Source organism: Muntiacus reevesi, chromosome 4 (assembly GCF_963930625.1).
Source record: "Muntiacus reevesi chromosome 4, mMunRee1.1, whole genome shotgun sequence".
Taxonomy (NCBI): domain Eukaryota; kingdom Metazoa; phylum Chordata; class Mammalia; order Artiodactyla; family Cervidae; genus Muntiacus; species Muntiacus reevesi.
Window position 1 is genome coordinate 109615669 of NC_089252.1, and position 27618 is coordinate 109643286.

General features: G+C 52.0%; 2 protein-coding genes across 2 annotated transcripts; both read right to left on the reverse strand.

Annotated features, from left to right (window-relative positions):
- Positions 1 to 6361: 6361 nt before the first annotated feature.
- Positions 6362 to 7712, reverse strand: LOC136167839 (cathelicidin-2-like). The gene is made up of 4 exons (XM_065935387.1): positions 7515 to 7712; positions 7294 to 7401; positions 7079 to 7150; positions 6362 to 6478 (listed from the first exon to the last, which is right to left on the reverse strand). Exons 1-4 carry the CDS (start codon positions 7710 to 7712, stop codon positions 6362 to 6364), a joined length of 495 nt encoding a protein of 164 aa, XP_065791459.1.
- Positions 7713 to 24878: 17166 nt separating this feature from the next.
- On the reverse strand, positions 24879 to 26739 carry LOC136166872 (cathelicidin-6-like). The gene is made up of 4 exons (XM_065933800.1): positions 26542 to 26739; positions 25812 to 25919; positions 25608 to 25679; positions 24879 to 25015 (listed from the first exon to the last, which is right to left on the reverse strand). Exons 1-4 carry the CDS (start codon positions 26737 to 26739, stop codon positions 24920 to 24922), a joined length of 474 nt encoding a protein of 157 aa, XP_065789872.1. The 3' UTR covers positions 24879 to 24919.
- Positions 26740 to 27618: the final 879 nt, after the last annotated feature.

Sequence of the window (27618 nt, forward strand, 5' to 3'; positions counted from 1 at the left end):
CAGGACTTATGTCCTAAGGGTATAGATTTGGGTGTGAAACCTCCAGCTCCCTCCTGTCCTCCTACTTCGCTGGATGAGATGGAGGACAGGAGACAAAGAGATAAGGAAAAGCAGGTTTCTCCAATCTATCCCTGGGATCATATGCGCAGAGCAGCCAGAGAAACTGAGGAACAGTCACACAAGCTGTTGCCTCGTCATGAAGCATGTACCGGGAGAAATAATCAGTCTATGAGAGTTAATAAGCCTTTTTCTTATCAAGAAATACAAAGAATCAAGGAGGATCTGTGAGACTATTCAGAAGACCCAGAAAAATATATTAGAGCTTTTAAAGGTGTTACTCTGCTTTATGACCTTACTTGGAAGGATGTGATGTATATCGTGGGACAAATGCTGACTCCCGACTCAAAAACTCGAGTTCTGGGAAAAGAAGTTGCTTATGGAGATGAACGGCTTGGTAATGAATCAGTAGGCAAGAGGGAGGACATTATAACCTGTTTCCCTCTCCACTGGGAAACAGGCGGTCCCAATTACAGACCCAGACTGGGACTACAACACAGCTAAAGGAAGATGGGATCAGAGTCATTTTGTCAGATGTATTCTTCAAGGTGAGAGTGCCTTGGACTGCAAGGAGATCCAAGCAGTGCATCTTAAAGGAGATCAGTCCTGGGTGTTCATTGGAAGGACTGAAGCTCAAGCTGAAACTCCAGTACTTTGGCCACCCCACGCAAAGAGTTGACTCACTGGAAAAGATCCTGATGCTGGGAGGGACTGGTGGCAGGAGGAGAAGGGGACGACAGAAGATGAGATGGCTGGATGGCATCACCGACTCGATGGGTATGAGTTCAAGTAAACTCCAGGAGTTGGTGATGGACAAGGAGGCCTGGCATGCCGCGATTCATGGGGTCGCAAAGAGTCGGACACGACTGAGCGGCTAAACTGAACTGAACTGACTCTTGAAGGACTCAGGCAGGTGCATGCTAAGCCTTTAAACTATGGCAAATTGGCAAACAAAGAACAGGAGGAGAAGGAAGCTCCTGGTCAATTCCTAGATAGACTGAGAGAAGCCCTTCACAGATTCACTGAGATTCATCCCAAAAGTGAAGAGGGAAAAGTGATCTTAAAAGATAGATTTCTCACTCAGTCGGCTCCAGATATCCACCGTAAGCTATTAAAATGGGCATATGGACCAAACCAGTCTTTAGATAATCTGTTACAAGTGTCTCAGACAGTCTATTATGGTAGAGAATATGAGGAAAAAGAAAGAAAGGCAGAAAAAGACAAAGGAACAGGATGCCTGCACAATGGCTATGAGAACCTTCTTAAATAGCCTGAGAAAAAATGCCCTGAGGAACCCAGGTGAAAAGGGATGGGCTTGTTATTACTGTGGAAAGGAGGGGCACCTCAAGCGGGATTGCCCTCAGGCATCCAAGCCACCACCAGCTCCGTGTCCCCTCTGCAAAGGACCACACTGGAAGAGAGACTGCCCCCAGAGGCATAGGTTTCAGGGGTCAGACTCTCAAGACAATCAGCACTAAAGGAGCCCGAGGGACCCCACAGAAGTTCCCATCCTAATTACACCCAAAGAACCCCGGGTATTAATAACTGTGGGGGGCCAATATGTCGATTTCCTTTTAGATACTGGGACAATTTACTCTGTTCTTACTGAAGCCCCTGGCCCACCTTCTTCCCGATCCGCTTCTATAACGGGACTGTCTGGATGAGCCAAAAGATGGGCCAGATAACCTATGTGAGCCCACTTCTGCTGACTCCAAAAATCCTGAGTCTGCCGTTTGATCCTCAAGACAATGCCTTCCTGTCCTGGGCTCATTCCTACACTGAATTCCACAATCAGTCTAACTGCTGGGTCTGTGGAGCGCTCCCCTCTTCATCAGTGAAAGGCTTCCCATGGTAGACATCCCACTTCAAGGAAAAGACTTTCTTCAAATCTGCAAATACCTTCAACAACAATCACATGTGATGCCTCTTAAATTGTCAACATCTAACAACCTTAAGGTGGACTGATGTAACTATGGACATAATGTGAATTTTCATTTTGATTTTAACTTGGTTTAATGACTATTTTATGTCTGTAACTCTATAATGGGGTTTTCTAACCATCTAAAATCTCTTAAGTTAAAAATGGTTGTCCAAGCTCCTACAAGTGCCACAGCCTCCTCCAACTGTTATTTGGGGGCCCTTGGATCAGAGACCCTCAAAATGAGGGTTAGGAGAATATGTTGCCTCAACAATTTAGGGACCACATGCCTAAACAGTGGGAAGTAGTTATCGAATGAAAACTACGCCCCTTTCCCTTGGCATCATAATTCTCCTAAAAGAAAAGGGGGAAATGAGAGAGTCATTTCCTAGGCAGGGTGATAAAAAGTCTAGGGGTCCCCAAGGAGAGAGGGGACTGGAATTCTCAACAAGGAAGAAAGGACAAACTTTTCCCCCTCTACATTCCTTAGGATTATATAACAATAATGTATCCTGTCTGAGGACAGTCTCTGGCTTAAACCTTCTGGCTAATCCCGTTATCTTCAAATGTAAATTATGGGAGTAGGTCTGGTGAGGTCTTTACAACCTCCAGACATTCTTTGGATTCATTGGAGAGTATATAACTCCATTGCTAATACTAGCAAGTGAGTACTCTTTCTGCCCCCTTCTGATGTCTATGTTATAAGCTTTCTCTGTCCCTTTTACACTTTAATAAACTCTATTGCACAAAAGCTCTGAGCGATCAAGTCTCGTCTCTGGCCCAGGATTGAATTCTTCTCCTCCAGAGGCCAAGAATTCCGGTGTATTTTCAAGGTTCAGTAACAACCTTTCACGTTGATTGTGTGGATCACAACAAACTGTGGAAAATTCTTAAAGAGATGGGAATACCAGACCACATTACCTGCCTCATGAGAAATCTGTATGCAGGTCAAGAAGCAACAGTTACAACCAGTCATGGAAAAATGGACTGGTTCCAAATTGGGAAAGGGGTACATCAAGGTTGTAAATTGTCACCCAGCTTATTTAGTTTATATGCAGAATACATCATGCAAAATGATAAGCTGGATGAAGCACAAGCTAGAATCAAGATTGCTTGGAGAAATATCAGTAACTTCAGTTATGCAGATAACACCACCCTTATGGCAGAAAGAGAAGTGGAGGTAAAGAGGTTCTTGATGAAAGTGAGAGAGGAGAGTGAAAAAACTGGATTAAATCTCGACGTTCAGAAAACAAAGATCATGGCATCTGGTCCTACCACTTCATGGCAAATAGATGCGAGAAAACTAGAAACAGTGGCAGATTTTATTTTCTTGGGCTCCAAAATCACCGCAGACAGTGACTGCAGCCATGAAATTAAAAGACACTTGCTCCTTGCAAGAACAGCTATGACAAACCTTGACTGTATTAAAAAGCAGAGACATCACTTGGCCGACAAAGTATAATCAAAGCTATGGTTTTCCCAGTAGTTACGTATGGATATGAGAGTTGGACCATAAAGAAAGCTGAGTCCTAAAGAATTGATGCTTTTGAACTGTGATGTTGGAGAAGACTCTTGAGAGTCCCTTGGACTGCAAGGAAATCAAGTCGGTTAATCCTAAAGGAAATCAGTTCTGAATATTCATTGGAAGCACTGATGCTGAAGCTGAAACTCCAATACTCTGGCCACCTGATGTGAAGAACTGACTTCTTGGAAAAGACTTATGCTTGGAAAGATGGAAGGCAGGAGGAGAAGGGGGCGGTGGAGGACAAGATGGCTGGAGGGCATCACTGACTCAATGGACATGAGTATGAGCAAACTCTGGGATGGTGATGGACAGGGAAGCCTGGCATGCTGCAGGTCTGTGGGGTCACACACAACCGAGTGACTGAACTGAACTGAACTGAACTGAACTGAGTTGTAAAATGTAGCATGAGACACATTTTTGAGGATGAATGAGTCCACACAGTTGAAGGTGCCTAGGGGCCATGAAAGAGGCAATGTAGCTCTCTGCCTCCCCTGACAGCGGCCTACCCTGCTCCAGATGGGGATGACACAGAGGCAGAGTGGCACACAGGAGAACAGGGGCTCCATGTTTTATCTTACAACTTCATCCATGCAAGGATGGATACAATCAAGATCCACAAGGTCCTTACCTAGTAACGGCCCAGTGTGCCTCCTTGATATAGCACGGGTCTGGGGGAAGGAGAGGCCCCTGCTGGTCCACGCTGATTGGCTCCCCTCTTCCTGATCTCTTGATCTCCTCCACTCTGTCTTTGATTTCAGTGCCCCTAACCAAGGAAGCTGCCCCCTGCCCTGAAGGGAGTGACCTTCACACCTACACAAACACTGAGAAACACTCCAGGGAGGAGTCATCTCCCTGGGCTGCGTGACCTCCTGTCCACTCTCACCACGTTGTGAAACCTTCAGTGCCCCTTGGCTTTCAGCACTGTCCCCAGGACGCCCTGTTCTGCCCGTAGTCCGAGTCCCCGGTCGGGAAAGAAGACTCTTCGAAACAATGCAACTCGCAATAGGGGAATTTATTACTGACTCGAGCCAGGGCGTCCCGCCCTCACCAGGTGTGTGAGGACGAAAGGCCCCGAGCCCCAGTTCTCTCGGGTATTTATTAGGTCAAAATAAGCAGCAGGTAGTTGGCACAATCGGATTGGTTACACAGTGGGTAGTTGGCGTAAACGGATTGGTTACACAGTTGCAAGGTAATTTTTGTTGGCCCTACGTGGGGCTTTCAGCTTTCCCCTGATAGGTTCCCTTTCTTCTGGCTAGGCATATGTTGATTGGCTGGCTCCAGGTAGCCAGATAATTATGTTACCCCGGGAAACCAGGCCTACTCCTACTCTAGGCTGCCTGCCATGGTGTTAGCCGTGACAGCCTCACAACCCCCTCCTGCAACACCACCCTGGACCCCTCGGGCCCTTCTCTCTTGTCTCCACATCAGGCCCCGCACCTGACCCATATGGAACGAGTGGACAGACTACACGGTTCCACAGCCACCACAGGCCCGGTTCCCTAGAGTGAGAAGCGTGAGGTTCCTCTAACCTGCCTGAAAGCAGCCCCACCTGCTCACCAAGAGGAGCTGAGCCTGACAGGTAGCAGAGTAAAGGCTCTGGGAGATCGTGTCCTCTGTCCCTCTCAGAGAAGGCAATCTGTGTCTTATTCAGGTGGACCCAGCAGGGAACCTAAGACAACCCTTTGGTGGAAGGAGTTTCCTTGCAAGGAGATTCCAGAAAAAGCCAGTAAAAGTGTGGACAGGGGAGACAGGGCACGACATGAGTCAGAAGAGGAGGGGTCAATGAAGAGGTCACTGATGGGGGTGGACGGGGCTCAATCCCGGTGGGGACCTCACACAGGGGTATACATATCTGGGAGTGGGCCACCCCAAGAGGGAGGAAGAGGAGGTGTTTTTCCCCCAAGTCCCTCCAATGGTTGGTTGAAGCTGCTACCAGAATACAAACTTCCTAGTGCTTCCAGTCTGCCCCAGAGCAAAGGTCAGCTAGAGCATGGGGAGTGGGCAGGAGATGGACAGTGTCTGAACACCCGGGGAAAGAGAGATGTGACTTGCGTGTCACTTTCCACGTCTCCCACAGTGCCCCGGGGAAAGAGAGATGTGACCTCTGTGTCACTTCCCACCTCTCCCACAGTGTTCATTCAGCTCATCGCCCCGATGAGCAGAATGCTTCTTTTTAATGAGAGTTTTATATCATTGGATTCCATCATATAGACCCACCATAAAATGTGGGAGAAAACTAGAAAGACAGTGATGTGTCTGATGCCACAGGAAAGTCAGGAGGCGTGGACTTTCCAGAGTTAAGACTGTCATGGGGAAGAGGAATGTTCTGGACACGGTACATGCAGGCTTCACCCTGAGACTGAACTGGATCTCTGTGAGTGTTTAGCAAGGTGAGCAGCCTGGCCCCTCCTGAACTGTCAGCTCCACGTAAGCAGGAGAAGCAGCCCCGCCAGGACTGCACACACAGCAGGTCTCTGTACGTCCTACTGGGTGCTGGAGGAGGAGGGCAGGGGCGGGTGGAGGGTCCCAGAGGGACCCTAGGGTGGAGACACTGTCCTGGAGCTCCTGGGGCTGCTGCCTCCCCCTTGCCCTTCTGGAAGGAACACGGGCCTCACACTTCTCTGTGTTCACAGGAGTGATCACACACACACACACACACACACACACACACACACAAAGACACTCCTAAAGGTCATGGTAAGTTGGAAGAGGGGAGACAATTGAAATTGAAAGCTGGAGGAAGTTGTTTTCACAAGATTTTATTTTTTGGATGCTGACTCAGGGCAAAAGAGATCCCAAGAGGTCTTCCCTGGGCTTCTGATTCATCAGAAGCCCTTATCAGGGAGTTATCTGCCTATTGGTCACCGTCTACCGAGAAATCTTGGCCCAGGAAATCTTGGCCCAGGAAATGGAAATTGTGGACCAAATGGTGGCCAAAACGGTGGACCAAAGGGTGGAGGAATTCTCACGCTCTGAAGCTGTGAACCAATAAAAACAGGTTTCTTGTGAGAACTGGGTGAAGGTCAAGACAAGACACCTCCCTCCACACCTGCCCCCCATTCCTAGTGGACTCCAGGAAACTTGGGGACCCAGATCACCCTCTGGCTGTGACCCTTGGAGCAGATGCTTAAATCTCCATACCACAGACAGAGATAAAACTGAGGCCCACAGATGATAAGGGGCTTCCCAGGGTCACAAACCCATCCCAGCAAAGAAGGGCATGAAGATCATCACTGAGTCAGTGCCCCTCCAGCTTCTGCACAGTCAGAGTCCCCGGGAGGCCTTGTGAAAATACAAATGGCTGGACCTTGCCCCAGAATCGGATTCGGTTGGGTTGACTGCTGCCGAGAATCTGCCTTCCTGTCAGTTCCCGGGTGGGGACCCCATGAGAGAACCACTGCTTTAAGGAATGCACAGCCAGGCTGGAGACCTGGGGCTCAGGGAGGGTGGGCCCCAGGCGGGACCCCGGGTTGGAGGGCCTTTCTCTGCCCTCAATTGGGCAGACAGTCATTGGTCCAAAGGATGTTTCACATACTTAGCCCCCCCAGAAACCTCACAGCCCAGAAGGGGCCACTCACCTCATTACAGTTTATGTCAAATTGGTCATTTGATGGGTCCAGGGTGACTGTCCCCACACACTGTTTCACCAGCTGGAAGGGGAGGTTCAGGTCAAACTGGAACCCCTGTGGCCATAACCTCCCGGCTTCCTCCCAGGAGTTGGAAATCGTCCCCAACCCCGCTGTCCAACCCCTGAGAGGCATCTGCCATTCCCCTCCCCCACTCCCATCCTCACCCCATTCTCCTTGAAGTCACACTGCTCCGGGGACTGCTGGGCCGTCTTGGGGCACACGGTCTCCTTCACCGTGAAGCTCACAGGCTTTCTGGTGCCTGGGTCGACCTCCTGGTCATGGGCCAAAGTAGGGGAAACTGGGTTTGGGCTCATTCTTCTTCCTCTGATCTGTCTCCCTGCCCCCTAACTAGCTGCCCCCCTCCCCAGATCCCTTCATAACTCACATCATTGGGTGTAGCGTCTAGATCCAGGAGGCGGTAGAGATTATCTTCTGAGGACCGCTCGTTGAACTGATCCACAGCACGAAGCACAGCCTCCCTGTAGCTGAGGGCCGGGGCGCTGGCCGAGGGCAGCACCAGTCCCAGCAGCAGTAGCCACAGTGACCAGCGTCCCAGGGTGAGGCTGGCTCTCTGGGTCTCCATGGTCCCCAGTCCTCATCCTCCCAGCCTGAGGGACCCTCCTTTTATGCTTAGCCAGGGCCTGATGCAATCACTCCACCAGGAGTCTTCCTCATCCGCCCCATCACTGCCCTCCTCCCAGCCTGTGAGAAGGACTTGCCTCAGACCCTGCTGTGGCCTCACAGGACTGCTGAGCAGTGGGCAGGGAGGACCCTGTGCAAGGTGAAGAAATGATTTCTCCATCTCCTGACAAGGGTTGGCCTTTCCTGGACCCCATGAGGAATGTCACATGCAGGCTTGCTCAAGAAAGTTGTGTCCTCCAGGAGAGGAAGGGACCAGGCACTGTACATCCCCTCTGATTCTACACCATGTGCCCCTCAGGATGCAGAGTAAAGCGGTGTATTCACGTCTCAATCGCCAGCTCTTGGCCCTGTCTGGCACCCAATAGGCACTCAGTTAACACTTGATGAATGCGAAGACCACCAACTCCTGCTACAGAATTACATTTCCAGCCCATCCCTAGGCAGACATCAATCCCACACCATCCTGTCCTCTGGGCGGAGACCTCAGCCAGTCAGGGCTTGGCTCCCTTGGTGCCCTCTCCTAGATTCATCTCCACTCTTTTCTCACTGAAAAAGTTCTCCTGCACAGCAACCCCCCACCAAGACATGGCCTGTTCCCCTGATCCCTCCTGAATCAGGCAGGGGAAGGGTCATCTGCATTGTAACTCCAATTCAGGGCCCTCTCTACACTCAAGGCCACTGCAGGCTGCCCAGTCTTCACCGGACACATATTCACATTCAAGCCGTGTCTTCATCTCCATAGACTCCAGGGACCCTCTGTCCTCCTGAACTTGCCCCTGACAATTCTCCCCTGTCCCTGCTCTCCTGGGTCCCCTCCTCCTCACTGGGGGCTCCTGCTGAGTCTCCCCCAAGGACTCTCCTCTTCAGAAGAAAGACTGGTCAGGTCCACCCAGGCTGCTTCTCCTCCCAGTCCTCACACATTCCTGGGAACAGCCCTTCTCAAGACACCAGTTCTCCTGAACACGCATCACTGCCCTGGTTGTCCACTCTGGGCTATTGACTGCTTGCTGCCACAGGAGCCCTGGATTGGATGCCTGGGAACCCCACCTGCTACTTCTTCCTCCTGAGGACACTCCCCTAACTTCCCACCACCCCTGCCCTGGGCCTACCTCCATCTTCTCTCCTCTCAGTGTAGCCACAACCTTCACACTCCACCTTCCCTGATATCCCAGTTCACCCCTGACCACTGTCCACTCTCCACACCATTTTCTGGGAGTTCCAACATACCACCAGTTTGACCTTTTCAAGTACTGTCTTCAGGCACCCACACTCCCCACTCCAGGCATCAGGGCCAAGGTTGTTGTTTCAGTTTTCCTCACTCCCAGCCCTGCGGGCCTCAGCTGTCAGGCTGCCCCTTACATCTCAACCACTCAGGCCCCTCTGAGCCTCTTGCTCTCCTCCCATCTCTGCCTCTGATCCCTCCGTGTGTCCTGACCTCCACCTTGGGAAGCCTTCCCTGACCTCCAGCTAGACCCAACATCTCGTCCTCATCACCCACACGGCCTGCGGGACAGCCCTTCTGACTGGACCTCACTGTCTCCCTGTCCAGTGCCCTGGCTGAGAAAGCAGGCTGGGGAGGCCAGGGCTGGGAGAGCATGGCTGGGAAACACAATGAGCCAAAATGATGAAGGCGTCTGAAAGCGATGAAGCAAATTCTCATCCTTCTCTCCTTTGACCTGGCCATGTGACTGTGAGGCCTGTGATGTTTCCTGGATTCAGTTGCCTTATGGGACTCTTGGGGACTTGGCCAAAGCCCCTCAGCTGGGTCAGAATGTGCTGCTTACACATCAGCCTTGGGGAAGGAAGGAGAGGTGGGCCTCTGTGCACCCTGGTCTCACAGTCCAGGTATTGCCCCAGTGGCGTCTTGGTCAAGCTATATCCTTTCCCAACTCGGTGGAGGAAGAGGAATGTCCATGGTATAAGCAACTGGTAGAACACATGGTTGCTGGCTATTAGGTAAGCCTGAAACCCGCCCTGTGCTTTTCTGCCTCTGGGTTTAGGCATTTGCTCACATGTCAAACTGAATTTCCCTCCCCCATCCTCCCTGGAGCCCTTGGAGGGTCCACATCTGGGTCCTCAGGCTGCACCTCCTGTGTTGGCGGTGAACCTTCCCTTCCTCCAGAAACCAACTTTCCTGGTTTAGGGCTCACAGCCTGTCAGAGCTGAGGTCTTCTCAGGAAAGATACCACACCCCCATCCCCAGGCTCGTTATCCCCGACTCCACCTTTGGTCCTTGAGAAATCCGCATGCACCCTTCCCCCCAACTCACTCAGGAATGAGCCAGGATCCTGCATGGCCCCCTCCTTTGTTCCTCTCACCCCTCCTTCCTCTCCAGATCCTCGGTGAGAAAGAGAACTGAGCCCCAGGCTGCCGTGCCCCCGACTCTGGGGACACCCACCAGCTCTCTGACCAGCTGAAAAGTCAATGAGACCCACATGCAGTATCTTTCCAAGAAGGACCCCCATGTGCTACAAACAGGAGGCAGGTCAAGTCATCTGGAGCCTGACTTCCAGGAGGATGGAGTAAGAGAGGGCACTTCACACAGGCACACACACCCCTCCACCCACGGTGGTACTTCCGGGTCCCTGGTATTTGGGTGATCCCTTCCTGCATCCTGGGTTTTCCTTGTTCCATCCATTTGCACATGGATTCCTGGGAAGGCAGACACTTCCCCTTCAGATGCTCCAGTCAGGTCCACTTTGTAAAGCAATGGAGCAGGGACCAACTCCTGAGCGGAAGGACAGATTGCTGATCAGAACAAAATTTCCCCAGCCCCACCACTCACAGAAGCACAACAGACTCGTGTGGTGATGTCTACATTGCCAAGGGAAGACCAACATTTCTTATTTCCAAAAAGAATTAGTAGATTTTAAAGGCACATTTCTGGCCTCTGATTACCAGCTGAGAACCACTGATCATGTCTCCAGCAAAAAAAACTGCCCCCTAGGTGTTTCTTTCCTATCTGAAATTACCTTCTTGATCAAAGTGAAGTGAAAGTAGCTCAGCCGTGCCCAACTCTTTGTGATCTCATGGACTGTAGCCCACCAGGCTCCTTGTCCGTGGAATTCTCCAGACAAGAATACTGGAGTGGTTTGCCATTCCCTTCTCCAGGGGATCTTCCCAACCCTGGGGTTGAACTCAGGTCTCCCACATTTCAGGCAGATTCTTTACTGTCTGAGCCACAAGGGAAGCCCCATCTTGTTTAAACCAACAGACAAAGGAAGGGCCTAGGAAACTAGGATTGCAGGTAGGTGATGGGGGTGGAGACTGGGAGGGCTGATGGGTGGGAGGAACCATGGTGGGTGGAGCTGAGCTGGTGGGAGCCATGCTGTGATGTGTGAAACCCAAGTTATGAGGAGGACATCAGTGAGATCCCCCCTGCTATACCTGAAACAGATGACCCCCTCCATTCTCCTGGGAGATCCTGCCCTGATGGTCCCCTGTGAGAACTTGGGCAACCTCGTTGAAAGAGTTTTCTTCCAAGCAATTTGCCAGTGGCAGCAGCACTGACTGAGGACCCCGGGGTCCATCCTGTCACCAAAGCAACAACCCTAACACGAATCCTTAGGATGGTCATGGTAGCAACACTGGGAGGGGAGCCTGGGGCCTCTTGTGTCCTGCCCCCGCCTCACAGCCTCCCATGGCCGTGTTGTCTACAGAGTCCGGAGACGTAAGTCCAAGGATGTGACCTGGGTGTGTGGTCCTGCAGGGTACAATGGTCTCCCACGCAGCCACCCACTCTGAGCTCACAGCAGTCTTGTTGGGAGGCAGGGCACGGCTCACCACCAGTCTCATCAGACCAGGGAGGAAATTGAGGCCCAGGGTGGGGTGGGGTGTGGCCTTGGGAGGGAGGTCTTGGCCAAGTCAGGGTGGATGGCGGCACTCAGAGCTCTGGTTCCTGTGTGAGTTTCCCAGGGCCCACTGTGGCCTCCTTCTCTCTCAGATTAGTCCCTGGTTCCCGGTAAGACCCCAGCAAACATCATCCTCTCTCCTGCAGCCTCCCTCCTGCAGTCCGGGGCTTTGAAGACTCAGTTCAAAAGCTGAGCATCAGTTCAAAAGCACTCTCTGTGGGGAAGGGCTGGTGGACCCCTTCTGACTTGTGTTGCCACTCCCTTCCTTCCCTTCCTGGGCTCTCCCCTGCCCTCTGACTGCTCAAGGCTGGGGGCGAGGACTCGGGGATTTTCTGGGCAAGTTTACAGGGAAAGAAGTTTTCTCAGAATGACTTCCACAGACTCCTTCGTGTGTAGTGGGAGGTGTGGAGTCACCACTGGCCAAAATCAGCTACACAACTACAAATTGAAATTGCAGGATCCCAGGTCCAAAAGGTATACAGAATTTCAAGACCTCAAGGATATACAGAGCATTAAACCAAGTACCCAGCCCTCTGGAGCCCTGGGTCCTGTGTGACCTCCCTGGTGACACAGATGCTGACCCTGTGTCCAGCCCCCAAAACACAGTCATGGCAAGAAGGATGCCAAGTACCTGCTTCTGGAGTTCCTCAGATAGTAGAGGTTTTGATTCCCTGGGAAATACAACAGGCACTTATCATTTTGTTTTACTGGTTCTCTAAAGTCTTCTCTAAGAAGTAAAGAAGGGGACTTCTCCGGGAGTCAAGCAGTTAGGAATCTAGTTACCAATGCAGGAGACACAAGTTCAATGCCTGGTCAGGGAAGATCCCATATGCCGAGGGGCTACTAAGCCCATGCAACGCAACTACTGAGTCTGCGCTCTCGAGCCCGGGAGCCACAACTACTGAAGCCCCGGTGCCCTAGAGCCTGTGATCCACAGCAAGAAAAACAACTCCATGACCGCAAGTAGACAGTAGCCCCCAGTTGCCGCACCTAGAGGAAGCCAGCACACAGCAGCAAAGACCCAGTGCAGCCAAAAGCAAAAAGAAAACCTCTTCCAGTGTGAAGTACATAAACTGATTTCTGTTAGAAAAAAAAAAGAGAGAGAGAGAGAGGGAGTGAGAAAGAAATAAAGTAGGGCTCTGAACACGCAAATACAGGAGAAGAGCGGTGCCTTTGCAACTCCCCAGGAGAAGGGCAACCAGGCCCCAGGAGAGCAAGAGAGAGGGGTGCTTAGCAAGGCCAGGGGGTGCACATGGCAAGCCTAGGGCTGGACTCCCAGATCAGTGCCCTTTCCACTCCCCACAGCATCTCCAGCTGTCCCACCCTGGGGGCATCTGGAGCTCGTGACTTGGCCCCTGTCTTCCTGTTCAGCCCAGCACCCCCCGCCCCACCAGCCTGCAAGAACCCAGGAGGTCCCGCACCGCAAGCAGCTTCCTGGGCTGGGTCAGCCTCCCCTCCTGCCCAGCGGCACAGCCCACACATCCACCTTTAACTTAGCTGATCCATCCATGAAGGGCTAGGCGTTTTCAGGACTCTGGTGGACCAAAAACCCCCCCGGGAGCTCTGACACAGACCCCATGTCTGAGAGAGCCGCATCTAGAACGTGACTGGCCATGTTTCCCTCTAGATGTTTCCCTCCAAATGCCCCATTTTCCCGTTTTGGGGGAAAGAGCCATTTTGTTGAGATTTTCATTTTTCACCCTTCCCATGATAGGGGTGTTGCTCTTTGAGACTCTGAACATCCACTGATGCCCAGCAACAAGCCAGTGATGCCTCTTGAATGGGCTGCAGTGTCAGGCTTGTGCTGTGTCCGTGTCCACAGAAGGAGCGTTGCCTGCTGTCGGCTTCCTTCTGCCCGGGGCTCCAGGCTGTGTAGTTCTCAGTCCCCCATACATGTAACTGGAAAGGCTCCTAGGACAGACTGGCTTGAGCAGGCGGCAGTCTGTACAATCCGCAAGCTGCTTTCTTGAAGTTCTTCTGTGTCCACAGCTCCCTAGCTGATGTGCAGTAAGCTCCTTGTTTGTCCACCTTTGTCTTCTAAACTGCTTTACTGCCACCATGTGGCCGAGCAGGGGAAGATCCCCTGGAGAAGGAAATGGCAACCCACTCCAGCGTTCTGGCCTGGAGAATCTTGTGGACAGAGGAGCCTGGCAGGGAACAGTCTATGGGGTCGCAAAGAGTCGGACAGGTCTGAAGCAACCTGGCACGTGTGTGGCCGAGCAGGAGAGCCTGGAGGGCTCCCTCTGGGCATTTGTACCAATGTCACTGTCCTAACTGGGCTTTCCCCAATGTCAGCACCCCTCACAGTAAGGGTTATATAATATATTAACTGGAGGATGATTACTTTACAATATTGTGATGGTTTTTGCCAGACATCAATATGAAGCGGCCATAGGTATACATGTGTCCCCTCCATCCTGAACCTCCCCTCCCACCTCCATTCCCACCTATCCCTCCAGGTTTTCACAGAGCACTGACTTCGGGTGCCCTGCATCATACATTTTTATTAACTGCATGCTAGCTGGATTAAGTCACTATTCTCTTTTTTTCTTTTTTCCCCCATGAAATGGCCGTGGAGCTTCCCCAACCTAGGATCAAATCAGTGCCCACTGCATTCGAAGGGCAGAGTGTTAACCATTGTACCATCAGGGAAATCCTGAAAGGGAACATTTGTGACCTAAAAAAGACATCCTATAGTACCATCTCAGCCTAAAGAGGAGTCATTACGGATGTCATCAGGACCACGTGGGGCCACAGCCCCACGGAGTGTGGCTTTGTTTACTATGAAGAGAAAAAGGGACCAGCTTTTAAAGGGCATTTCATGTTCAGCACAGGGGTAGTCCTAGTACCAGGAGCATCAAGGTCTTTATCAGTTCAGTTCAGTCACTCAGTCTCGTCTGACTCTTTGTGACCCCATGGACTATAGCAGTCCAGGCTTCCCTATCCATCACTGATTTCCGGAGCCTGCTCAAACTCATATCCATCAAGTAGGTGATGCCATCCAACCATCTCATCCTCTGTCGCCCCCTTTTCCTTCTGCCTTCAATCTCCTTCTACTCCTGCCTCTACTTTATAAAAGGGAGCAATTTCACATGGATGCTTTAGGGGTTCAATTTTGTGGAAGGCCCTCATGGTTTCAAGAAACTTCACTCAGCGAAAAAGCCTCTGGGTATTGTTATTGTTGTTCAGTCATGCCTGCACTATTGATAACACAGAAGGCGGAGCAATTAGATAGAAACCTTTGGTTTCCCAACCAACCAACATCACCTACACATGAAAACACTAGACACTGTTGTCAGTATATTGTGGCAAGTCCCTTCCACTGTATGTTGATATATTATTCAATACAGACGCATTGATGACAGATGAATTCTGTCTGTAAACCCTACCACAATCACATAAAAGAATTTTAAACAGAAGTACAAATAGTAGGCCAAAAGTGGACATAAAACAGAATCATTAAAAAAAGTCCAAAGGGGAACTCTCTGGCTGTCCAGTGGTTAGGGCTTGGTGCTCTCAATGCCAGAGTCTTGGGTTCAATCATTGTTTGGAGAACTAAGATCCTGCAAGCCAAGATCTTAAAAAAAAAAAAAAAAAAAATCTAAAAAGACAGAAAAGGAAGGGAGAATAAGGTACTAACTGAATGAATAAAAGAGCTTTGAGATATAAGATTATACTCCAGATGTGTCAATGCTTACGTAATACAAGTGGTTCTGTGTTACCCAGAGTTTCTAGTTTATGTATCTAATGTTTTCACATCTCAGTGCCCCAACCAGGTTTAGTAGATGCCTGGAGACCACACACTCTCTCCCTCAACCCGCCTTTCACATGCAAACTGACCAGCACCCCCATCCCACCCTTTCTATCACTGAGACTCTAAGTCTCTGTCCTAGTAACCCCAGGGCCAGGTACCAACAAATCAGGGAGCCCCTACACCCACACCAGCCCACTGAAATTACTCAAGCTAATCCATCCTCAACCTGGTCTCACCCTCCCACCTCGCCCATTCCTTCCCTGGGAACATCACACAGGCTGTGACTGTCCTCTCCTGTGGGCCAGCACAACCCACTCCTCCTTCCCTGGGGACTGTGAGTAACAGACTCCTCTGCACCAGCGATTTCCCACCTAGTCATCGGACCACAGGTGAATAAAGCCCAAACAGTAAGGACATAGAAAATGCTGGGAGACAGAGACACAGGGAGAGTGGGAGAGAGAAGGAGGGAAAGAGAAAGAGAGAAACAAATACTTTAGGCAAAAGGTAGGTGATCCTGGAAATAGAGAATTTGAAAGTTTATGCACTATTTTTGCATGCCTGCCTTGAGCACTGAACTGAGCATTATCTCTAATCCTACCACACTAGTCACTGTGCTTTTTCCTAAGCAATTTTCTCCCCAGAAAACCTTCTTTCCCTCCTACTGGGCTTAGGTCCCCTCCATTGCAGGAGAACTGACAAATCAAGCTTGTCATGGACAGATGCTCAAAGCCATTCATGAAATAGTCTGTCACTTGTCTTCTCAGGGGTAAGAGGTCAAAAGGTCAAGCAGCAGACTCACCAATCACTGTAGAAGGCACTGACAAGGCCTCCATGCCTCCCTGCCCGGGACCAGTTCTGTCTCCTTCTCAAGGGTTGAGACGGAAAAATTGTTTGCATCATTTCCTTTCTGCTATCAGAGGTCACATATGCATGCTGAGTGCCTCCTCCATGGCAAGGAACATCTGGTCAATACTGATATAAAACATGAAAGGGCAAGAGAGGCCTGAGTCTACAGGCGGGTTGCCATGGAAGCAGGATGGGCAATCACGGGAAGGAGTTGAAAACACGTGTGACCTGCACAGATGCCGTGTCATCTTGATGAGTGGTCCCCCTCTCCGTTTGGGTGGGAACGTGACAACTGTGACAGGCCTGATACGGAGCGTTTGCTAGTTTCCATGGTGTAAATATTTCTACCAAGGCTGATTTCAAGCTACCAAGAGTATAACAACCAGCTCAAAAATACCCTGACCAATTAGCAATTGGCTCTGGCAAGTCTGTATCTTCGGGCACAGACCCAACAAAGCCCCCTCGGTTTCCTCTGTAGAGTTTCTTCCCTCAGCTTGGGGTGACGTAGAATGAGAAACATGAGATTCCTCTAACCTGCCTGGAACCAGCCCCTCCTGCTCACCAAGAGAAGACAAGCTACAGGTTACAAAGTAAATGCTCTGTGAGATCCTGCCCTCTGTCCCTCTCAGGAACAGGTTGGCCAGAAGCAGATCTAAGACAAGCATTTAGTAGTTGTTTGGGAGGCGATTCCAGAAAGCACCAGCTGGAGTGTAGAGAAGGGAGATAGGGCGGGACCTGAATCAGAAACGGAGGTGTCAATGAGCACATCAATAAGGAAGGGGACAAGGGCTCAACCCAGCTGGGGACCTCGGAGAGAGGGAGGGAGGAAGAAGAGGTGTTTTTCCATCAAGTCCCCTCAGTGGTTAGTTGAAGCTGCTCCCTGAATTCAAACTCCCCAGTGCTTCCAGTCTGCCACAGAGTAAAGGTCAGCTAGAGAATGGGGAGCGGGCAGGACATGGGCAGTGTCTGAAACACACAGGCAAGTAGACATGTGATCTGTCTGTCACCCTGTCTCTCACACCCTCATGCAGAGCTCTTCACCCTGATGGACAAGATGCTTGTATTTAATGGTGCAAATTTTGTACCATGTGATCCCTAAATACAAGCCCACTGCTTCAATCTGGGACCCAGCTGAAGAAACAGTTATGTGTCACAATGCCACAGGAAAAGCCAGGAGGGATGGGCTATTTCAGAATTAAGGGCCAGAGGTATGTTCTGGGCATTGCACCTGCAGGCTCAGCCCTGAGACTGAACTGGGTCTCTGCGCGTGTTTAACAAGATGGGAAGCCTGGCCCCTTGTGGACTGTCTGCTCCATGTGAGCAGGAGCAGCATTCCCACCAGCACTGCATCCACGGCAGGTCTCCTTATGTCCTACTGGGTGTTGGAGGAGGAGGGCAGGGGCGGGTGAAGGGCTCAGGAGGGACCCGAGGGTGGAGACGCTGTCCTGGAGCTCCTGGGACTGCTGCCTCCCTGCCCTCCTGGAAGGAGCAGGGGCCTCACGCTTCTCCGTGTTCACAGGAGTGATCTCACACACACACACATAGATACACACATGCACATAGACACACACACAGACACACAAACACACACACACCCCTAACAGGTCCTGTTAAGTTGGAAGAGGGGAGACAATTAAAAATGAAGGCTGAAGGAAGTTGTTTTCACAAGATTCATTTTTCAGATGCTGATACAGGGCAAAACATAACCCAAGAGGTCTTCCCTGAGCTTCTGATTCACCAAAAACCTCTATGAGGGAGTTATCTGCATATCATTCAACTTTGGCCTGGGGAATGGAAATGGAGGTACTATTTCTGGAGCTAACTGTAGAGCAGGGAGATTGGTGGAGGGAAACACTGCCGGGGACTCCTCATGGGATTGAACGGTGATGAGCCAAATTTTCTGAAACTCTTAAGCTGTGAACCAATAAAAACAGGTTTCTGGTAAGAACTGGGTGACAGTCAAGACATGATGCGTCCCTCCTCATCTGACATTCCATTTGTGGTGGACTCCAGGAATCTTGGGGTCCCAGTTCACCTCTGGCTGTGACCCTTGGCACATGCAGTTGAATCCCTACATCCATAAGCAGATGAGGAAACTGAGGCCCACAGGAAGCCTGGGCCTTTCCAGGGTCCAAGCCCACCCCAGCAAAGCTGGACAGAACAGAGGCTGAAAGCCCATAAATTCAGTCAGTGCCTGGCATATTCACAACCCCCTGGAGGCTTTGTGAAAATCCAAATGACAGGGCCCCACCCCAGAGTCTGATCCAGGAGGTCTGAGTGGGGCCAAGAACCTGCCTCTCTGTTAGTTTCTTCCTGGGGGCCCCGTTAGACAACACTGCTCTAAGATATGCAGAGCCAGGACTGGAGACCTAGGGCTTAGGGAGGCAGGGGCAAGGTCTGCCCTGGACTAGGGAGGGAGTTATTGATCCAAAGCATGTTCCAAACACCGCATTGTTAGCTGCACACCGCAGAAGGGGCCACTCACCTCATAACGGCTTACGTGAATACATTGTTCCAATGGTCCATGCTGACTGCCACCCCATATTTTTTCACCACCTGGAGAAGGAGGTTCAAGGTCAAACTGGAACTCCTGGGCTATAACTTCCCAGCCGCACCCCACCTCACCGCAGGGACTAGAAATTTTTCCCTGAAGTCCCCGGATCAGCTCCTGGAAAGCACCAGGCCCCAGGCTCACTTCATTCTCCTTGAAGTCACAGTGCTCCTCGGGCTGCTGGCTCGTCCTGGGGCACACCACCTCTTTCACCTTGAAGCTCACACGCTTCGGGCTGTCCAGGTCTTCATCTTGGTCAAGGATCAAAGTCGGGAGACTGGGCTCGGGCTCATGTTTCCTTCTCTGATCTGTCTCCCTGCCCCCACCCAGACGGCAGCCTCTCCAGCCCTCTGTGTGTCCGGCCCTGGGCTTGGTGCTGGGAGCCCAGGGGAGGGGACAGAGGCCGTCCCCAGCCTCACGGGCTCGCAGAGAGCAGGAGCGAACCGCACAGCAGCGCTGAGGGCAGCGCCTCCCTGCAGAGGGGCTGAGGAAGGTCAGGGCCGCCTGCAGGGAGAGCCCTTGTACCTGGAACCTCCAGGCCGACAGAGGCCTCCCTGGGAGGGAGACACCAAGGTGCAGAGGGGCTTCAGCAGGGACGTCACCTCACAGAGCCTGTGACCCCCTCCATCCCTGGAGCTCCCGGAAGTCCTGGGAGCCAGGTATGCAGGGAGTCTGTTCCCACAGCAGAGATGCTAAGGCAGGAAGCCTGGGGCTGGGAGGGTCCCAGGTCTGGGAAGGTTTTCTGGAAGAGGTGGGAGCCACCTAGAGGGCAAAGTGCCTTCCTGACAGGAGGTACAGCCTGAGCGAAGGGGGCGACAGTGTGGCCAAGGCTGGGGGGAGATGGCTCCAGGAGACGGTAGAGATGAGCTTCTGAGGACTTCTCAATGGGCTGATCCACAGCACGAAGCACGGCCTCCCTGTAACTGAGGGCCTGGGCTCTGGCCGAGGGCAGCACTAGTCCCAGCCGCAGTAGCCACAGTGCCCACCATCCCAGGGAGAGGCTGGCCCTCTGGGTCTCCATGATCCCCAATCTGCCTCCTCCCAGCCCAAGGGACCCTTCTTTTATGCTCAGCCTGAGCTCTGATGCAAAGGCTCAACCAGGAGTCTTCCTGACCCACACCACCCCTGCCCTCCTCCCAGGGTATGAGCTGGTATTACCTCAGGCCTTGCTGTTGCCTCATGGGATTTCTGGGCAGTGGGCAGGGAGGCCCCTTTGAAAGGTGAAGAAATGGTTTCTCCATCTCCTGACAACTTCTTGGCCTCTCCTGGACCCCATGGGGAGTGTCACCAGCGGGCTTGCTCAAGAGGGTTGTGTCCTCCAGGAGACACTGTCTGCATCCCCTCTGCCTCCACACCATGGGCTCCTCAGGATTCAGGGTAAAGGAGTGTATTCAGCACTCAATCTCCAGCTCTAGGCACTGCCTGGCACACAGCATGCATTCACTTAACATTTGATAAGTGGATGACAGGACCAACCCCTTCTGAGCCTTACCCACTCAGCCTGTCCCTAGGCAGCCATCAACCCCACACCATCCTGTCCTTGGGGCCAGCCCTCAGCCAGTCAGGAGCTTGGCTCCATCTGTCCCCTCTCCTAGATTCATCTCCACTCTTTCTCAGTGAAGAAGGTCGCCTCCAGGTTGGAAGAGAATGGATACATATATACAGATGGCTGAGTCCCTTTGCTGTTCATCTAAAGCTGTCATAACATGGTTTGTTAATCAGCTCTGTGTGCATGCATGCATGCTTAGTCGCTTCAGTCGTGTCTGACTCTTTGAGACCCTATAGACTGTGGCCTGCCAGGCTCCACTATCCATGGGATTCTCCAGGTAAGATTACTGGAGTGGGTTGCTTTGTTTTCCTCTAGCTTATAATCTTCCTTATAGTCTTCCTATAGCTGATTAAGCTATACTACAATACAAAATAAAAAACATAAAAAGTAAAGCCCTCCTCCACAGATACCGCCCCCCAACAGATATTGCCTGTTCAGCTGACCCCTCCCCAATCAAACATGGGAAAGGTCATCTGCACTGTGACCCCAATTCGGTGCCCCCGCTCACACTCAAGGCTGGCCAGTCCTCATTGGATCTGCATTCACATTCAAGCCTTGTCTTCATCTCTACAGACTCCGGGAACCCCCTGTCCTCCTGAACTTGACCCTGACCAGTTCTTCCCTGTCCCTGCTCTCCTGGGTTCCCTCCTCCTCCCTGGGAGCTCCTGCTGAGTCTCCTCCAAGGACTCTCCTCTTAGGAGGCAGGGCTGGCTCAGGTGCATCCAGGCTGCTTCTCCTCCCAGTCCTCACACATTCCTGGGGATGGCCCTTCTCAAGACACCAGTGCCCATCACACACATACTGGACTGTGCCTCTGGGTTCAAGACTCCCATGAATGCCCTGGTTGTCTGCACTGGGCTGTTGGCTGGGTGCTGTCGCAGGAGCCCTGAGCTGGAAGCCTGGGAGCCCCACCTGCTCCTACTTCCTCCTGAGGACACTCCCCTGACCTCCCACCACTCCTGCCCTGGTCCTACCCCCGTCTTCTCTCCTCTCAGTGAAGCCACAACCTCCAGACTCCATCTTCCCCAATTACCAGGCTCTCTCTGACCAGTGTCCACCCTCCACGTTATTTTCTAGGGCTCCAACACACCACCCATTTGACTATTTCACCCTGCCTCCCGAGCCCACATCACCCCCACCTGGCATCAGGGCCTAGACGGTTGTATTCTTAGTTTTCCTCACCCCACAGGTGCTGGCCTCGGCTGTCAGGGCAGCCTGACACCCCAACCCCTCAGGCCCCTTGGAGCCTCCTGCCCGTCTCCCATCTCTGCCCCTGATCCCTCTGCTTGCCCTGACCTTCCTCCTTGGGAAGACTTCCCTGACGTCCAAGGAGACTTGGCAACTCCACCTCTTGGCTCCCACAGCCTTCAGGAAGTCTCTTCTGATTTGACCCCAAGTGACTTTCTGCCCCGTGCCCTGATTGGGATACCACGCTGGGGTGGCCAGTGTGAGGGGCGGGTTGAGAACACAGCTGGGAGGATAATGAACCAAAGGAATAGAGGGGCCACAGGCCGAGAAGGAAATTCTTGTACAGGTCTTGGGAGGAATGACCATGTAGTTGCGAGGTCTGGGGTAACTCTTGGGCTCAGCTGTTCCTATGGGACCCCTGGGGGCTTGGGCAGGTTCCCTCGGAAGGTGGCAGCTGAATGGATGGCGCTGGTTACATATCAGCCTTGGAGAAGGAAGAAGAGGTGAGCCTCTGATGTGGTTTCACAGTTTAGGTATTGCCTCAGAGGATTTTTGGTCAAAGATGGAAAAGGAGGTGATTACAGGAGAAAATTAGTGACATGCGTGGTTACTGGTGTCTGGCACATTCCCTGTGCTTTCCTGCCTCTGCATCATTGTATTTCCTAAACCTTAGCACTGAAGTCCCCTTCCCCATCCTTCCATGGGGACAGGTGGCTGCTCAGGGATGAGGTCTGATAAAGGAATTCACCTTGGAAAAGAACTTGGGAGCACTTGGCCCATAACCGATGCTCCATAACAGCTGTTAATATCAGCAGGGCCAGAAGCTGCCCCCAGCAGCTAGACTCTGGAGTCAGGCAGACAGGGTTTGAATCCTTGGTTTGTGTCTCACCAGCTGCGACTTCCTTGCAAATATTCTGCTCTGGTGGAACTCTCAGCAGCGAGTGAAAGTAAACCCAATTCACATGGCCTCAGACACAACTGAGAAACCCTCATGGCTCCATTTTCCTGCAGTTCTCTCTCCAGGCTCTTGCTTAGAGAGAGAGAAGCAGGGGGAGAGGGAAAGGAGAGTGCAAATAGCAGCCTCAGGAGTGGGAGGACCTCTGTGGCCGCAGTAGCTGTGCCCTGAGATGGTCGGACTGGACCCTGGGATCTCTGCCCACACCCCCTCCTAACCCCACAGAGGATCACCAGCCCAGTGATGGGAGCACAGCTCCTGGCAGAGGCTGCTACAAGACTGTTGTCACTACCTCGTCCCCACCCTGGGGCACCCACATTTCCCAGTCTTCCTCTATCTCCCCTCCCAGTCTGGTTGAGCCAGATGTCCTTTCCCATCATGCTCTGCACTTAAACCCTAACTGGACAAAGCACAGCCTCATCTGTGCTTATACATGTCCTCATTCCAGCCCAGAGCCCAAGACCTCCCAGCAGAGAGCAAAGAGGTGAGGAGAACGAGCAAGGCCAAGGCTGAGCGCCTTGACTTCCCACCACCCCCTCTGCCCAATCTGCTGACCAGTGGTGTGAACGTAAAGCCGACTCTCACCAGCTGCCCTTCCTTCTCCTTGTCTGTAAAATGCACGGAAGGCCCTCCTCTCCTCCGTGGAGAAAATTTCCCCCTCTGACCTTGAAGCTGAGGGTCAGAGGGGTCAGTTTCCAGAGAGTCTTCTCCAACTCCTGGGGGCCAGAGCAGCTGCCCACTGCATACTACGCCTCAATATGCTTACTAGGAGAAAGCCCACACAGCACAATACATTATCGGGGTCTCCCCAGAAAGTCCCACTCTTCAGAAGCCTCCCTCAAGGACACTCACTCACATGGCTGAGGACAAAGGAACCAAGATGTCTCCTGCATCTTCTTTTAGCCTTGGGAACTAAAAACCTTCCAGACATGTGTAACTGGGAATGCTATGTCCATTCTGTGCCCTAGGGTGCAACCATTTAAAACCAATGATGTATAAACTCCACAAATATTTCTCAGTAGTGAAAGCAAATATATTCTGATATATTCATACACTGGACTACTAGGTGGTAGTGGTTTAGCCGCTAAGTCATGTCCAACTCTTTGCAACCCCATAGACTGTAGCCCGCCATGCTCCTCTGTCCATGGGATTTTCCAGGCAGGAATACTGGAGTGGGCTGCCATTTCCTTCCCCAGGGGATCTTCCCCACCCAGGGATCAGTCCTGGGTCTCCTGCTTTGCAGATGGATTCTTTACCAACTGAGCCCCCAGGGAAGCCCAGAATATTAAGTCAGCAATAAAAAATTGCCCTACTATAATTACATACAAAAACATGATGAGTTCTCACAAACATGTTGCATGAAAAAATTGTGCAAATGAGACTATATATGCTACAATATAATTTTCTATGAATTTCAAATCCTACTTACATTAACCTAAGGGTTCCAAAGTCAGGGCCATGGTTATGGAGATGCGGAAGCAACTAGAAGGGGGATAAGGAGGTTTCTAGGTGCAATGCTATTGTGTTGTTTAGTCACTGAGGCGTGTCTGGCTCTTTTGCAACCGCATGGACTATAGCCGGCCAGGCTCCTCCGTCCATGGGATTTTCCGGGCAAGAAGAGGAGAATATTTCCTCCTCCAGGGGATCTTTCTGATCCAGGGATCAAACTCACATCTCCTGAACTGACAGGCAGATTTCTTCCCACTGAGCCACCAGGGAAGCCCTTCCAGTTTCATCACACACATGTGTTTGTACATCAAAAACTCTACAAGTTGTGCACTTATTGTTAGAGCCCAATCCCTATGTACATACCATATGCCAACTCCCTGGGTTTCTTCGACTACTGTGCTGCTCTGGCCACTTTGTAAAATCCTTGATTCTCCTGGGTTTACAGCACAGCCCCAAGCCTTCCACCTCTTGCACCACCACCCTGGACACCTTGGGTCCTTCTCCACATCAGGCCCCATACTTGATTCACTGAAAAGCCTGCTGACCTCCCAGCCAGGGGCCAGTTACATCTCCCTTCTCAGGGATCTAAATGAAATGCATTCATTTTTTGTTGCTGTAAGCAGTGTTCACATATGCGTGTTCATGGTCAGGTCCGGGGCATGGAGGGACCTGAGAATAAAGATGCTGTCCTGGTTCTCTTAGCCTGCTGCCCGCCGCCCATCCCCTCCTGGTTGTTACCGAAATAACAACCATTTCTGTACTGTGCATTTGTGATCTCACACACACACACACACACATACACACACTAAACCCACACACTCTCACAGAGACACACACACACACACACACACACACACACACACGAGGGCTCCCAGACGTAAAGATCTGAGGAGACAAGTGAAATTAAAGCTTGGAGGACGTTGTTTTCAGAAGACTTTACTTTCTCAGAATCCAAAAGCCTGAGCCAGGGAGGACACGCATAGAATTCTTCCATGGGCTCGCAATTTACCCGAGATTGAGTAGTGGGACGAATGGAAGAGCTTCCTTAACGAATTTTTTCAGCTTCTTACGAAATCGTTTAAATCTCCCAACACTCTGCAACTATGAACCAGGAAGAGCCAGGTTACTTGTGGGAAAGGGAACCAGGGTTAAGAGCAGACCCATCTGAACCATACACCAGCTCCCAGGCCCACACTAGGAGATTTGGGGCCCGAGGGTGACCTCTGGCTACAACCTTTGAAGCACAAGTTTGAATCCCGACACCTATACACAGAACAGCAAACTGAGGCCCTCGAGTGACAAGGGGCTCTCCAGGGTCACAGGCCCATCCCAGCGAAGGTGGAAGGGAGCTGGGGCTAAAACATCATTACTCCAGTCAGTGCCTCTCAAACCATCAGAATCCCCTGAAGGCCTTGTGAAAAGATAAATGGCTGCACCCCACCCCAGAGTCTGAATCAGGAGGTCTGAGTTGGGCTGAGAATCTGCATCTCTGTCAGTTCCTAAGTGGGGACCCCACTAGAGAACCACTGCTCTAAGAGACACAACCACTGCTGGAGACCTGGGGCTCGCAGGACGGAGTGGCCAGGATACGAGCGCCCGCCTCTGCCCTGGATGGGGAAGGGGGTTTTGGTCCTAAGGATGTTCCACAACCCATCACCCTAGCAGTTCCTGCAGTACAGAAGGAGCCACTCACCTCCTCACAGGTGATGTTCATTTTGCCTTTCACCGCGTCCAGAGTGACTATCCCCACACACTGCTTCACCAGCTGGAATGAGAGGCTGGAGGTCAAACTGGAACCACCCGGGCCATAATCTTCCAGGCTCAGCCCAGGGACTAAAAAGCCCTTTGTTCAGCAGCTTGGGAAGCATTCACCCGCATTCCCAGCCCCCAGGCTTACCCCATTCTCCTTGAAGTCACACTGCTCCGGGGACTGCTGGCTTGTCCTGGGACACACGGTCTCCTTCAGCCTGAAGCTCACAGGCTTTGGGACATTTGGGTTCTCATCCTGATCCAGGAATAAAATGGGGAGACTGGGCTCGGGCTCATCTTTCCTTCTCTGATCTGTCTCCCCGCCCCCACCCAGACGGCAGCCTCTCCAGCCCCCTGCGTGTCCGGCCCTGGGCTTGGTGCTGGGAGCCCAGGGGAGGGAACAGAGCCCGTCCTTGGCCTCACAGGCTCACAGAGAGCAGGAGCGGACCGCACGGCAGCGCTGAGGGCAGCGCCTCCCTGCAGAGGGGCTGAGGAAGGTCAGGGCCGCCTGCAGGGAGAGCCCTTGTACCTGGAACCTCCAGGCTGACAGAGGCCTCCCTGGGAGGGAGACACCAAGGTGCAGAGGGGCTTCAGCAGGGACGTCACCTCACAGAGCCTGTGACCCCCTCCATCCCTGGAGCTCCCGGAAGTCCTGGGAGCCAGGTGTGCAAGGCGCCTGTTCCCACAGCAGAGATGCTAAGGCAGGAAGCCTGGGGCTGGCAGGGGACCCAGGTCTGGGAAGATTTCTTGGAAGAGGTGGGAGCCACCTAGAGGGAGAATTGCCTTCCTGACAGGAGGTACAGCCTGAGTGAAGGGGGCGACAGTGTGGCCAAGGCAGGGGGCAGACGGCCCCCTCCCCACCCTATTCCCCAACTCACGTCCTTGAGAGGCGGGTCTAGCTCCAGGAGGCGATAGAGATTAGCTTCTGAGGACTGCTCATTGAACTGATCCACAGCACGAAGCACAGCTCTCCTGTAGCTGAGGGCCTGGGCGCTGGCCGAGGGCAGCACTAGTCCCAGCAGCAGTAGCCACGGTGACCAGCGTCCCAGGGTGAGGTTGGCTCTCTGGGTCTCCATGGTCCCCAATTTGCCACCTCCAAGACTGCAGGATTGGCCTTTATGCTCAGCCTGGGCCTAATGCAATGGCTCAACCAGGAGTCTTCCTGACCCGCCCCACCCCTGCCCACCTCCCAGGGTGTGAGCTGGACTTGCCTCAGCCCCTGCTGTTGCTTCATGGAATTTCTGAGCAGTGGGCAGGGAGGCCCCTGTGCAAGGTGAAGAAATGATTTCTCCATCTCCTGACAACCTCTTGGCCTTTCCTGGACCCCATGAGGAGTGTCACAGGCAGTCTTGCTTAAGAGGATTAAATCCTCCAGGAGATGGAGGGGCCAGGCACTATCTATATCCCCTCTGCCTCCACACCTCAGGATTCAGTGTAAAGGAGTGTATTTGCTATTCAACTTGCTTCACTGACTACGTTAAAGACTTTGACTGTGAGGACCATAACAAGCTGTGGAAAATTCTTTTAAGAGATGGGAATACCAGACCACCTGACCTGCCTCCTGAGAAACCTGTATGCAGGTTAGGAAGCAACAGTTAGAACTGGACATGGAACAATGGGCTGATTCCAAATTGGGAAAGGAGTACATCCAGGCTGTATATTGTCACCCTGCTTATATAACTTATATGCAGAGTACATCATGCAAAACACTGGACCAGATAAAGCACAAGCTAGAATCAAGGTTGCCAGGAGAAATATCAGTAATCTCAGATATGCAAATGATACCACCCTTACGGCAGGAAGTGAAGAGGAACTAAAGAGCCCCTTGATGAAAGTGAAAGAGGAGAGTGAAAAACAGGTTTAAAACTCAACATTCAAAAAATTAAGATCATGGAATCTGGTCACATCACTTCATGGCAAGTAGATGGGGAAACAGTGGAAACATTGACAGACTT